The 15,359-nt window shown below is 34.0% G+C and overlaps 1 protein-coding gene and 1 pseudogene across 1 annotated transcript; one reads left to right on the top strand and one right to left on the bottom strand.

Moving 5' to 3' along the window:
• The first annotated feature begins 8,888 nt into the window (after nt 1-8,888).
• On the top strand, nt 8,889-11,094 carry LOC147286980 (Transmembrane amino acid transporter family protein). The gene has a single exon (XM_086241369.1). The coding sequence runs from the start codon at nt 9,074-9,076 to the stop codon at nt 10,550-10,552; it is 1,479 nt and encodes a 492-aa protein (XP_086097495.1). The 5' UTR covers nt 8,889-9,073; the 3' UTR covers nt 10,553-11,094.
• Nucleotides 11,095-11,281: 187 nt separating this feature from the next.
• Nucleotides 11,282-14,435, bottom strand: LOC147286979 (pentatricopeptide repeat-containing protein At2g03880, mitochondrial pseudogene; annotated as a pseudogene).
• Between the last annotated feature and the right edge of the window lie 924 nt (nt 14,436-15,359).

Raw genomic sequence — 15,359 nt, 5'->3', positions numbered from 1 at the left:
CAAAAAATAAAACTAAACTAAGTAAACAAATAAAACTAAAACAAAATCAAACCCATCCCCGCCCCACCCCTCCCTCACTCTCATCACGCCCCCTCACCTAATGGCCGACGACTCCTCACTCCCTCGGCAGCGGTAGCAGTGACTATTCTCTCCCCCTGCCGCCTCTCTCTCTCTCTCTCTCATTCTCTCTTTATCCCTCTGATCTGGACAAGGCTAGGGCTGGGGCTGGGTGTGATTGGGTTTTGCGATGGGGCATGGGCTGGGTGGGGGTGGTGGTGGAGGTGGATGGGGCTAGGGCTAGGACGAGTGGGGGAGAGGGAGGGGGATGGGTGGCAATGGTATAGGGGGAGGAGGGGTTGGGATGGGTGACTGTGACAGGGAGGGGGTAGGGGGAGCTGGTTAGGGGCAGAGAGAGAGAAAGAGAAGAGAGGCATAGAAGAGAAGAGAGGCAGAGAGAGATGAGAGAGAAGAGAAAATAGAGGAGAGGGGAGGGGCGGGGATGGGATGGGATGGGTGGGAGGAATCTTGGGTCGACATGGTGCAGGGGGTGGGAGATGGAAGGAATTTTTTTTGTTTTTAAATTTGTTTAAATTTATTTAGTTTTATTTTTTTTTATAATTTTTTTATGAGAAAAGATTTTTTTGCCCTTATAAATTGTTCACGTGACTCTCACGTGATCAATTTTAATGGAAGTTTTGACAGAATTGACAGAATATCCTTGATTGAAGCACTTGAAAAATAATAGTCCTTGATTGAAGTATAGTGAAAACGGGATTCTCAACTGAAATAGGGGTATAGTTATAATCTTTTTGCTAAAATTTTCCCAAAACTAAATAAATTATATAAAATTAATATAAATACAAAATAAATTGGCATAATTTAGAAAATATCGAATGAGAATGCCTTTGAAAAATTTTGGAATTTTTCAGATCAGAATTCAGATTAGATTGGAATTTACAAAAACATTCCAATTCCAATCCAATTTTTTTTCGGAATTTTTGAAATTGGGCATTTTTAAATTTCGTATTTAATTCGAAAGTTCCAAAATTGGACATTTTCAGATTGGAATCGGTCTGATTCGGATTTTCCAATCCAAATCACACCCCTACTCACATATCTAAATTGAAAAATCGTGCTAAAACAACTATTTTTTTTCCTTTTTTCTAAAATTTTCAACTTACATAATATTCATACATTTAATTTTACAAAAAAAAAAAATTAAAAACTAAGAAATAAAAAAATAAACCCTGTCAAATAAATGTGTCACATATGTTGGGAAGCGAAGTTAGCAAAATTAGTTGGGGTAATAAGCATTTCAAACTAGAAAGTTATTATTGTACTTGTGAGTCAAGTGAATCATGTCATTCACCAACAATTAAATAAGCATCTGGATGCTCAATTGAAAAACATTAAGATTTAAACATGAATATATTTACTTTCCAAAAAAAAAAGGAAAATGAATATAATTCTAACAATCTGGATTTGGACTATAAATTCAACATGAATTACTTGGTTTGGACTTTGGGCATATTACGACCAAAATATATAATTTAGGGCTTTTAATCACAAATAGTGTCTCAACTTTGACCAAAATATCAATTTGGTTTTTAAAGTGCATTTTCACTTAATATTTATCATATTTACCACTGCACATCAACATTGTCCTTCCATTTAATTTCATTTGAATTGCCGTAAAAAATGGTACACTACAAGAAACCTTTTTTTAGGGGTAAAAATGGCTTAACATGCACGTCCAGAGAGGATGTGTTAAGACTCTGGTTTGAGATAAATTTTTTTCTTTTGTTTTTTTAAATTTTTTTAAGGATAAAATTTGTAGTATTTTTTTGAATGGTTATGAGACGTGTGAAGACCATTTTGGCCCTAAGAAAAGGTCACGTCTACTGCACATGGCAATTTTTGACGAAAATTCAGACGAAATACAATATAATGACAACATTGATATGCGGTAGTAAAGATGGATTACCACGTTGAGTGAAAATATACTTTAAGGATTAAATTGATATTTAGGTGAAAGTTGAGAGACAATTTGTGATAAAAAAAAAAAACCTATAATTTAATGAATTTGAATTATATTTGAAAATAAAATTGAATGAAAGAAAATTTTCCTTTCAAACATGATTTCTCTCTCCATATGGTCGGTGAGTGATTGCCATTATCGATATTTAACATGTATACGGTATACGGTATACCAAAAAGGCAGGTGCTTCACCTGTTTATTTTATTTTATTTTATCTTATTTTCTTTTTTTGGTGGTGGCTTGTGAGTCTGTCATTCATTGAACCACATGTTGGCATCAGCCACTTGGTACTTACTATCGTCACCCTTCAGATACAACCCCACGGGCTCATTACGTTTTATTCTAAGTGGGCCCATTACAATTTATCCAAATAAGTTGGATACTTTTTTCAAATTGATGGTGATAGGATAGGTTGGTAGTGAGTGGTATATGCATAGAGTATTTATGTCACATCAACATAATAACAAAAACAAAATTAAATTATGTTGTATTAGGTTAATGTATGTGTGAGACAGAAAGTTGTTTGAATGAAAGAAGAAATTTGCAGTCGGTGACGGTCCAGTTGGAAGGGTTATAAAATTTGTCCTTTTGTACTAAAGTTTGAATTTTTCTCTAAAAATCTCAACAAAAAAAAAATGAAAGAAGAAATTTGAGCTATGGTACGATGATAAACATTGTTTGATTGATTTTATAAGTACTGAAATTAAATAATTTATTATTTATTATTTTAAATATGAGTATTTTTATTAATTAATTAAGATTTAAAGTTTTAATTTAGGATATTTTTTCATAAATGTAAATTTAAGTGTTATTCACTAAACTAAATAATTATTGCCTATTAAATTTATAAAAAATTTGGATTACATACTAAATATTTATAGTTTTTTAGAAAAACAACAATACGCTAATTTTTTTTTTAGTTTAGGTACTAATCTAAAGTAAAAAAATTTGGATTAAGTCATAAATTGGTTTGATATATAGTTGTGACTGTCGAATAGTTACAGTTGTGACTGTTTCAAATTTATAAAAATTAAAGATTTATAAGTGTTTAATGCTTTTGATTTAGATTTATAAGTGTTTAATACTTATAAGGATAAAGTTTTATAATTTAGAGATTAAACATTAAAATTTAAGTTTTGCAAATATTAAAAAAACAACAAATTAATAAAAAATTTATAACTGTTAAACAATCACAGTTCGGTATAACTATGTTTTTAAAAGTTGATACTTAAACTAAAATTTAGTATCTAAAGTAAAATGACATAAACGTTTTGGTAGTTATAAAAAAATATTACAATTTAGTACTTAAAGTCAACAAACCTTTAAATTTAATTATTAGTATATAATAAATATGTGTTAATGTTTAAAATATCAATAATACACACGTGAGACATATATTATATTATTATTTGCAATTTTTCTTTTACATAATTTTCTATTAATTTTGTGGGGCCTAAATGATAGATCTCAACAATTGTTTTTTTCCAAAACCACAAGGAAAGAATATTTCCAAATATGAGAAGAAAATTGAGATGATAGAAATTGTGATGCGACAAATGACAATAACTATTAATTTTGATAAGATGCCGACATTTTTGTTAATTGTTTGTACGTTTACGAGTGTTGGGTTCTAATTTGACTTTTCTCTGAAAGTATATTGGGCCTGGGATAATATAAAATATATTTTTTAAATATTACGAAGCTTTTCATAATAAATCCTTTTCACATTTAATGAGCCCCTTCAGAACAAGAAATGGTCCATGCACAATAAGTTAAAATAAGGGTGCTTTAAGTAGAAGTCTATAATAAGAAAAAAAGATAAGTCAGGTCCAGCCGATTTAAAGCTTAAGTAGAAATTCAATCTATTCTACTGAGCACTCTATTGTTCTTGCCAAATGCTCAGCGATTGCAGATGCAACCTGCATCTAAGACCTCTTGCATTTACAATCCAAAACATGCATTTATAATATAAAATTTGTCATCTACAATCTAAAAAATTACATCTTCAATCTTAAAATTTTTGATGTCCAAGTCGGCGTACGCGAATATATTGAGCTTTGACTTAATTTTTTATTTAGTTGAGTTTTCATTTAAAAATTTTTCAAAAACTAAAATTGAGAATAATCTATTATTAAAATAAAACACTAACTCTCATAAGCAAGAATTCTTTCTTTTCTTTGTTTTTCACTCAAAAAGAACACATAGGTTTCGCCATTGTAAAAGAATATCATTTTTTTTTTGTCAAGAGATTTAAAGTAAAAAACTTTAAAGTATTATAGTGACTTTTTTTTGTTTTGTTGTTGTTAATAATCTATCGTAGTGACTTTGGGTTCTATAATTTAATTATAAGAAAACACTCAGAATCAAGGGAATTAAAAAATAATTTTTTTGCTTCAATAATCTATCCACCTCATCCTTTCATTTATTTTGGTATGGTGCACCACTTTCTATTTGTACATATTCAATTAGAAAGGGACAACACTTTATTGTAAGTTTGTAACATACAATTTCTCATGCAAGGGACAACACTTTATTGTAAGTTTGTAACATACAATTTCTCATGCATGAAATATCATGATATATTAAATCGACATATCGAAAGATATACATGCACTTTTTTTTTTTGGCCATGAAGATATACATGCACTTTAACTTTGAACCTACTTGGAAAACAATGATGCGAGAAAAATAGAAAGAAAAAAGAGTCATTGTCAAAATGAGAGAGAGAGAGAGAGAGAGAGAGAGAGAGAGAGAGAGAGAGAGAGAGGAGCTAAATTATCTGGACCAGAAATGCATACAAGAAAGGACAAAATATGGTGTGTGTTATTAAGACACACTCACTCTCTTTCACGTGTTCTCTCTCACTTCCTCAAAACTCATTCTGACCTTTTAATTTTATGTAAAAATTATATAATGGTTCAGTTTTTTTTCATTTTAAAAAGTATTATTTGAAACGGTTTTTAGATATCAAATTGTAATATTTTTTCTTTTTAACTGATCAAAATATTTATGTATTTCACTTTAGATACTAAATTTCAATTTATTACAAATTTTTAAAAATATGATTATACCAAGATAACTTTTTTATTAATTTGTTGTTTTTTTAATATTTGTAAGGCTTAAATTTTAATGTTTAATCTATAAGTTATATGACTTTATCCCCCAAGCCTAAATAAAAAACATTAAAGCCTTATAAATTTTGAATTTTTATAAATTTGAAATAGTCACAACTGTGATTGTTCAACAGTCACAACTGTATAACAAACCAATTTGTAATCAAATCCAAAATGTTTTGTTTTAGGTTAATACATAAACTAAAAAAAATTAATGTCTTGATGCTTTTTTGAAAAACTATTGATATTTGATATTTAATCTTAATTTTTTATATTTGAAAAAAGGATAAACTCTTATTTTCTCACCTAAAACCCTAAATTAAAAAAAAAAAATCCAATTCAAGATCCATCATCCGTTCATCCACATTCCACCACATACCCTCAAGTATGCATCCCATCAATAAAAATCAATTGTTAGATTTTGTTTAAATAATTTTTTTATAATTAATAATAACAATGGTCGTCCATAAATTTTGATATTAGGACTTTCTCATAAAGAAAAACCTTGAGTGTGATTAGCTATACTAAATATGATAAAGAAATATGAAAAAAATAAAATAAAAGGAAAGGAGAGGATCCTCTTCCCCTGAAAATGGGATCGGCCAAATTTGCTTTTTCACACTAGAATTTAAATTTATGAACTATTAAATTTGTTCATTTGGCGTACGAATGTAACGAATCTACCTTATACACCAACTTCTACGAAAAATCCTACAGGTAACAGGTTCAACCAAGACTAATTAAAGTCGCATCGAAATGGACAAGTCATAATTTGCAGATAAATAAAGGAGAGGAAACAATTAGTCAAACCACAATGCAGAGTAACCTAGACAAAATTTTTAATGAATATATTAAACCATATATGTTTCCAAATAGGCTCCAGGGAATATTCGTTATTGAGGACACCACCTATATAAAACAAATTTGACCAAAACAATGAATTTGGTACCCAACATTGGCAACGAGTTTCAATGGCATGCACTCATATTTTAGCAGATTTCAAATTTGAGCAAATGAAGCTGACCACAACACCATGATACCAGCTTGCATTTTACATGGATAATGTGCTTTGCTCTCCTAGAAGCTCCCCTCCATTCAAATTCAGCTCATTATCTCCTTATATTTGTTGTGTTGACACTGTGCGTATGATAAAAAAACGATTCTCTATAATATATATATATATATTTTTGTGCTGATCATGTGCTTAATATTGTTTTGGAGTTTAGAATTTATGAGTCAATGTAATTGAGAATCAGACTTCTTCAACTGGTGGCCAAAGAAAAAAACAGGGAAAGAATCTATGAAGCTTATTTATGATTGACTTGTAGGCTCTAGATACCACCATGATTCTGCATGGGCTATTGGAAAATGGATTCATTTTTGCTGACCATGGTAGTAACGTTCACCATCACTTTTTTGTAGCGAGGAAAAATGAACTCATTGGAAAATAGATAGGTCCCCAAGTTATAACAAGTATGTACTTTATCAATTTTTTATCACTTAATCAGATAATTTTCTCTTCAAAATTAATGAAAATTAGATCTTCTAGAGTCGATTCCTCCTTTCGTGAATAAAAAATAACCATTAATGAAAATTTGATGTATATGATAAGGTCACGTCATCACATCATGTAACCCGTTGAGAAGAACTTACTTATTTCCCATGTGATACCACATGGTATCCCCCCATCTTTCATTGGCTCTCTCTCTTCTCTTACTCTTTCTCTCATCTCTTGTCTCTATCTCTCTTATATCTCTCTTTAAGAGATGCTACATCACTACAACATGGAGATAAGTAAGTTTTTTTCATATCGGTTATATCAATATGCAATATGTGATAATATGTTTTAGCTACACATGGAGTGCTAGAGGAACCATCTTATATCCCAAGTTTATAAATCTCAATTGATGTGAGAGCTAGTGTTTCATTTATTCAATTATAGGTCAATTTTAGAACTTATTTATTTATAACATATAAGAAATTGACATATCATCTGTTACATCAGTTGAAATTAATAAGTTAAGATACAAGCTAGTGCCTGTAACATTATTCATAAATTAATTATGGGATAATACACCTTGAATATAAACATTGTTAAGTAACCGCTATTATTATCATTCACTTAATTTTTTCTTTTTTTTTAAGAATATTATCATTCACTTTTGAACAAGTTTTTGGTAACTTTACATTTAATTATCATCATAACTTAATGAAAGTTATTATTGATTATAAACAGAAAAATAAAAACAAAAATGATTACCGACAGCTTGTCTCCTCTTGGATGTAAAAGAACATCACTTCCAAGTAAAGTGCATAATTAGCCAGATGAGGAGCTACCGGGCTCGCCTCCCCTATTCCCGACCCACATCTCCTATTTTCCAATTTTAACCATTTAATTTCATAATTGGGCTTGTACGGGCAAAGCCCAAAAAATGGTCTCCATGTGTTTTGCTGGGTCTGTTTGGATCAGTTCCATGATGATAACCCTTTTTGATTTTTTCATGGAAGAAGAAAAGGCAAAAACTAAAACCTAAAACCTCTGGAGAAAATTGACCAAAAGAACCCTCTAGGGAAACATCTACTCCAAAACCATGAATATACCATAAAATTTTAAAAATAATATTAATAAATCAGGATGATTATACCAATTAACAATTAGTTTAGTAGTATTTTTCTTTGCCATGTTAGAGAAGTCCTAAGTTCGAATTCCTCTACCCCAAAATAAAAAAAAACAATAGTTTGGCTTCGTTTGAGATTACGGTGGAAGACCCAAAAGCTGCCGTGAATGACAATTCTCAATCACTTACATCAATTTTGGTATTTGGTAAAAAAATTAAAAACTATTTTTCTCCACAATTCTCAACTTTCCACAACAAAAACATAAAGCAGGTTTCTACATGTTTTTGAAAATTGCAGTGAATCACAGTAACAATTTTTAGTAATTATACACAGCCACAAAACTTTTACATTTACATTTACCAAACATTTTGATACTATTTTTTGCACTTAAATCACTTTTGAAAACATAGTTTACCAAACACTCAACTGCTTTACTTTACAGCTGACTTCATTTTACAACTGTTTTTTCTCAAAGTAATACCAAACTGACCCTAAGTCTCATAACTCATAGACTCATAGAGTCATCCTATTCCACTCGAAAATTTAGCTTTTATCTCTAATTATAGAGAAGAAACTATAAGAAAACACATTTATTTTTCCTCACACATAACTTCTCCAAGTTGAACCAATGTTTACTCTTTCTCTTAAGCACGCATTGCATGAGAGCCGGTTATTAAGAAAAGAGTATTTGTGAATTGTTGAATGGGAGGGCATCGTTATTACATAATGATTGGTTAAAAATCAAGGGTATTATAGTAATTACACAATACTCTAATATATCAAATTTTTTTTTCCTACTAGGAAAAAGAACGTACCCCTTTTTTTTTTTTTTTTTTTTTTTCTTTTAACACATACTATTTTTTCACTTTCTAGTTTCTAGTTTCTAGTTTCTACTATATCTGCCTTCAAATCACACACGGTGTGACGGTGGTTTTCCAGGTTTTGTGTAATCGACGCTTTCACGTGTTAAAGTGTGAGAAAAATCTTAATCTCTACTCATCAATAAAAATCCAATCCTAAATCCACGGCGCGGAAGTCCACGTTTGAAAAATCAACCAATAGCAAAACCTTATTTACTCCCTCACCTTCTCTCTTCCATTGGTCACCCAAGGCAGAGAAGTTGTTGACCTTGAGATCCAGAGGATCTCTCATTCAATCATCAGGAAAGCTCAAACCTTTTCTTGGTTTCCAATCAGAATTCCAAATACCCATTTGTGTTTGTAAGTCTTTTGATGCATCTTGCTATTTCTTTTCTCAGATCTAAATTGCTTCAATATCTGTGTCTTTCTTCGTTCATATTATAATGATGGAGAGTACCTATTCAGCTATTCCCAAAAACTCTTATTTAGAATTGCAATCACAATATGATTCTGAAAACCCTTATCCTCCCAAATCTCATGTCAAATTGGGCACTTTAGATGAGGAAGGTTTTCTAGAATCGAAGAATGTAAGTGGGGATGGTGATGATTTTGATGATAATCTTGATTTTGATCTTGGGAATTATCCCCTTATTGTTGATGAGTCTAAAAATGGGTCTGGAATCTCCGGGGCCGTGTTTAACCTCACCACAACGATTATTGGGGCTGGGATTATGGCTTTACCTGCTACAATGAAGGTTTTGGGAGTGGTTTGGGGGTTTATTTTGATAATCCTGATGGGTATTTTGTCGGAAATTAGTGTTGAATTGTTGGTGAGGTTTTCGGTTTTGTGTAAGGCCTCGTCATATGGGGATGTTGTTCAATGCGCGTTGGGAAGACCCGCGAGGATTGTGTCCGAGATTTGCATAATTATCAACAATGGAGGCGTGTTGGTGGTGTATTTGATAATTATGGGTGATGTTATGTCGGGTTCGCTTCATCATATTGGGGTTTTTGATCAATGGTTGGGGCATGGGGTTTGGGATCATAGAATGCTTCTAACTTTTGTTATGGTGGTGGTTTTTTTAGCACCCCTTTGTGCCTTGGAGAAGATTGATTCCTTGAGCTTGACTTCAGCTGCTTCTGTAGCTCTTGCAGTTGTGTTTGTTGTGGTTGCTTGTGCTATTGCTTTTATCAAGCTTGTTGAAGGGCGAACTGAATCTCCAAGGATGTCACCTGACTTTGGGTCGAAGAAGGCAATCTTGGATTTGCTTGTGGTGATTCCTATAATGACCAATGCTTATGTTTGCCATTTTAATGTTCAACCTATATATAATGAGCTTGAAGGAAGGTCTCCTCAGAAGATGAACCGGGTTGGAAGGATCACAACTGTTCTTTGCGTTGTGGTTTATTCTTTGACCGCCATATCAGGCTATCTACTCTTTGGGAAGGATACAGAGTCTGATGTGCTGACCAACTTTGATAAGGACCTTGGAATCCGTTTCAGCTCAGCACTGAACTACATTGTCAGAGTTGGGTACATTCTTCATTTGCTTCTTGTCTTCCCTGTTGTCCATTTCTCCTTGAGGCAGACCGTGGATGCCTTGGTGTTTAAAGGATCAGCCCCACTCGCAGAGAGTAGGAAGAGATGTTTGGCATTGACACTGGTTCTGTTGGCACTTATTTATTTAGGATCTACAGTGATTCCCAACATTTGGACTGCTTTTAAATTTACAGGGGCAACAACAGCTGTTTCATTGGGGTTTATATTCCCTTCTCTTGTTGCATTAAAGTTAAGTAGGAAAGGGGAGGGTTTGAGCCCTGTAGAGAAGACCTTGTCATGGTTTATGTTAATAATGGCAATAGCAGTCAGCATTGTTGGAGTAATTGGCAATGCTTTTAGCCTCCAAAGCAAATCTGAATGATCCTTGTAGATATTTGAGGGTTGCTTCTGCCTATACAAAATATGGTGGTTTTATACAAATTGTCACAGGGAAGACTACTCTTATTTATGTCCCTTTGCTGCCTATGTGATTCGAACAGTCAAATGAAAATTGGTAAGAGTAGACCCTTGATTAGGAAGTTAGAAGGTGGAAGATGAGTTTAGAAAGGTTGGAGGGGTGTGCTCTTGTCCCGGCCATAATACTCTTTTTTACTTCGGAGGAATTCAGATAGGTTGCTTCAGCATATTCAAGGAATGTTGAGAGGAATATACTTATATAGTCATTGCTACCACTTGAAGGTTATTAAAATTAATTCAAAAGTATTCACACAATTGTTTCCTTGGTCCGAAGAGCTTCCCATTTGTTCCTTTCCTTTTTCCTCACATTTGACGTTGTTGCAACTGTATGATCACAGACATGCTGCTTTGTAAATTGTAAGTGATACTTTGTTCTTACTAGCCAGCAATTATGATTTTTTGTTTTTTGGATGATACTATTTTAAGCATCCTGCTTTTAATGAAATTCTCAATAATCTCTTACTGTGGCTATTGTCCCTGGGGCTGTAAATTGTTAGGACAATATGTCATTTCTCAACATAATCAGATTGCAGATAGACTTTGATATTCAAATAATGCCTCTGTTCATAAGATTTGAATATGTGAAAAAAGCAATGTTAAAAGATGCAACAGGCAGAAAAAGAACCATAAAATAACCAACTCTAGACAGGTTTTTTTTTTTGGCCACTTAGACAGTTAGTTTTAAAGAGCAAGGTACTAATATATAAGCAAGAACTGCAACATCCTTGGCCCCTACTCCCTAATCGTCCTTCAGTATGATGAAAGAAAAATCTGAATAAATCTCTATCAGTATCTATAAATTTGAATTTTTTACATTTAGCAGAACCATCCGGTGTTGCAGTGACAACAGTCTTTCCTGAATATATATTTGGTACCATATCTGTGACTCATCTCATCCTTTTAGGCCCTTGAAAAAAAAGGAGGCACTTATTGGAATTTGGACGTGAAGAGCTAATTATGCCCTATAATATGGTACATTGCGATTGCTTATCCAATAAGTTAGAAATCAAGGTTTCTGCTCATCCACCAAGGTCACCAATAATCACCACAAGAACACAAACCATTTTGAAAATGGTGGAACCTATTTCCATCTCGAAGAATAATTTTGCGCTGGGCAACATTGGAGACAAATTTCATGAACGAGTGGCAGTCACCACATATTCGGAGGTTCTTGAAAATCCGAATCAGAGCCCCATTTGGTGTGTGCAAAATTCCATAGGCAACAGCAAGTTTGTCACTGTGGTAGAGAAGCTCATCCTCTTTTTGCTCCTCTGCCACATCATGAAGAACAAAATTACTAAATTAGTATCTGGCACATAACCTTTTGCTCTGAAGCGTCTGTATAACTCATTTACTGCCAAGTTAATCTCTTTAATCTCATCATGCGCCTTATCCCCCATTAGAAAATAGTGAACCTTATTTTTATCCGAATCCAGCTGATTCCAGGTTCTTTGGTCACTCCCCTATCTTTCATCATTTGCCTTACTTCTCGTACTTTCTCCCACATACCTTTAGATGCATACATATTTGATAATAAGACACAAGTTCCAGATCTCTGTGTTCCCATTTGGAAAAGCCTTTCAGCCACTCTCTGGCCAAGTACAGTGTTACGATGGATCCTACAGGCACCAAGAAGTGCTTCCCAAACCACAGAATCTGGTTCTACCGCCATGCTTTGAATGAGAGCTTCAGCTTCAGAAAGCCTTCCAGCCCTCCCAAGGAGATCAACCATACAGGTATAGTGAAAAACCAAGGGGGTAATCCCATAATCTTGCCTCATGGAATTGAAATAGGCCCATCCTTCGTCTACTAACCCAGCATGGCTACAAGCACATAAGAGTGCCAGAAAACTAATTTCATTGGGGGAAATCCCAGCGGTTTCCATTTGTTTGAAAACTTCAACAGCCTCTTTACCTAACCCGTTTTGAGCACAGCCGGTCAAAACAGCATTCCAGGTGACAATGTCTCGGTCAGGCATCTCTCGAAAGATACAAAGGCCATCTAGACTTCCACACTTGTAGTACATTGTTACCAAAGCATTGCACACAAACAAACATGAATCCAGTCCAAGTTTGTGTATCAAGGCATGAATCTGTTCCCCAAGCTTGGTTACGCCAAGGTACCCACAAGAACTGAGTAGGCTGGTCATTGTTGATTGGTTTGGTTTCAATCCCCGGGATAACATTTCAACGAACCATTTGAAGGCAACATCTGCTTGCCCAGCTTACTCATAAACTGATATAATAGCTGACCAAGACACCACATCCCTCTTTGGCATTTGTTCAAAAGCTTTTTAAGCATCTTCCAACATGTGACTCTCTGAAAGCCAAGATACGGTGTCTCTCACTTTCTTTATCCTACAAGCTTGTGATACATCTGCGTTTTTACACTTTGCATACATGGATATCAACCCATTTCCCACGAATGAATTGAATTGGAACCTTCTTTTAATAGTGAGCGAGTGTATCTATCTACCCATCCCAACATCTTCAATGTTTGCACATGCAAAGAGAGCACTGGTGAAATTTGAATGGCTTGGAACAGTTCCTGACCTATGAAGCTCAGCAAACAGCTCCTGAGCTTCTCTGCTTTGTCCATTCTGGACAAACCCAGAAATAATGGCTGCCCATGAAGCAGCATTCGGTACAGGGATTTTCAAAAAAATATCTTTTGCTTCTTCAAGCATTCCATTCTGGGCATACCCAGAAACCATAGCATTCCATGTAACCACAGTAGGGTTAGCAATCTTATCAAATATATGTCTTGCTTCATGAATCATCCCATTCTGAGCATAAGCAGTTACCATTGCCGTGTGTGTACCAACACCCTTTTCATTATCTCTTTCATACAGTGAAATGGCATCATCCAATCTACCACATTGCGAAAATGCAGAAATCATGGTCGTCCAGGTGTATTCATTCCTTTCCAGCATTCTCTCAAAAAAATTTATCCCATATTCCAAACTCCCATTTGTTGTATAAGCATTCAAAATCGCTGTGCCCACAACCACATCACTCTCATACCCTGTCTTCAAAGCCACTACCCTCAAACTTTCAATCAACTCCAATTGATTGGACCTCATCGCCGCTGAAAATGCAGCAACTAATATGGCCTGGTCTGGCCTCACGCTGCTCCTCAACATCATCAAAAAGACAAGCCACGCCTCACGAAACTCACCTATCTCAACATACCCAGAAACCATAACCATCCAAGAGGCAATATTCCTCTCTTCCATTTGATCAAAAAGCTCACGAGCTTCACTCATCTTACCACAATGACAGTACCCGGTAATCATCGAATTCCGAGACACCACATTTCTGTCAGGCATTTGATCAAATACATCCCTAGCACTATTTATCAAACCATTGCACATAGGCAGTGATCATAGCGTTCCAAGAAACCACATTACGCTCAGGCATTGACTCAAACACCGCTCTAGCTTCATTCACAAGCCCATGTTTCGCGTACCCAGATAGCAAAATGGTCCAAGTTCTCACATTTTTGCCTTGGAATGAATCAAAGAGCTCTTGGGCTCTGTTCAAAAGCCCGTTTTGGGTGTACCCAGAAATCATAGAGTTCCAAGAGCCGGAGTCTCACTGAGTCATTGTGTCGAACAAGTGACGTGCCTCGGTTACTCGGCCGAGTTGGGAGAGCTTGTGGATTTCTTTGTTGCATTGGATGAGATGGGTTAGTGAAGTTGGTAGAGAGAGAGAGCAGAGAGACCGAAAGTGAAGTAAACAACGATGTATCATCGAACATAGTCGGAGTTGTTGTAGCCTAAACCTCACATTTACAGAAGCGAGTTTATTTGCAGAGGCAGCAGAGAAAATACCAACTCTACAAGAAACAGTTGGACTAGACTAGAACACGGGATAAACGGTGGCGTTTCTTGACAGGAAACTAAAAACCAACAAGATTTAGGAGTGGGCGCGGTCGAGTTTGAACATCAAAACCAACTCAATAAACTTCAACGGTTTCAGTCAATCCGATTTGATACAAAATAGTTTGTAAATCAAATCAAATCAAAATAGTTTGTAAATCAAATCAAATCAAAACCACTTATAACCTGCTTGGTTAAGTGGTTTGTGTGTAAAAAAAAAAAAAAAACTTTGAATTCAACTAGCACTAATCAAATAATTAATTATTAAATTTAAAATAATTTCATTAAAATATTCAAATGCACAATTTATACTAAAACCATAATAAAACATGCAATAATATCAATATAAGAATATGTATCAAGCAAACAAACAACTATCAAAGTCTAATTACAATATGTCACATAAATTTTTTTTTTTTTTTTTAAATGTAATGAATGGTTTGATTTGGTTTTGCCGATTTGTAGAAATTTCAAACTATAACTGAACCGGTAAGTAAGAACGGTTTGATTCAGTTTAGTTTAACTTGTTGACTTTTCATTGACCAAACCAAACCAAATTGGTTTTTAGCGGTTGGGTCCGGGCAGTTTTGCACACCCCTAACAAGATTTAGATTCTCTCCTGCGTTTTTTTTTTTTATATGTTTTAATCTTAATTGTCTAATATAAATTCTAGGATTACAAAATGTAATAATTACTAGATAATCCTTTTTAATATTTTCTATATACTTAGATAATAAATAAATAATTAAAATTAAAATAAAAATAAATAGAGAAACAAAAACAGACAATCTAGGTTCAAACTGAAATATGACACATTTGTTAGCACCAACAA

The sequence above is a fragment of the Dryas octopetala genome, chromosome 4, assembly GCF_963921425.1.
Source record: "Dryas octopetala chromosome 4, drDryOcto1.1, whole genome shotgun sequence".
NCBI lineage: Eukaryota > Viridiplantae > Streptophyta > Magnoliopsida > Rosales > Rosaceae > Dryas > Dryas octopetala.
The sequence above is the reverse complement of the archived record's forward strand: the minus strand, read 5'-3'. Positions and strand labels throughout refer to the sequence as shown.

What these genes read in the sequence shown, in the direction of transcription:
- LOC147286980 (XM_086241369.1), top strand. Translation starts at nt 9,074, where the DNA reads ATGATGGAGAGTACCTATTCAGCTATTCCCAAAAACTCTTATTTAGAA.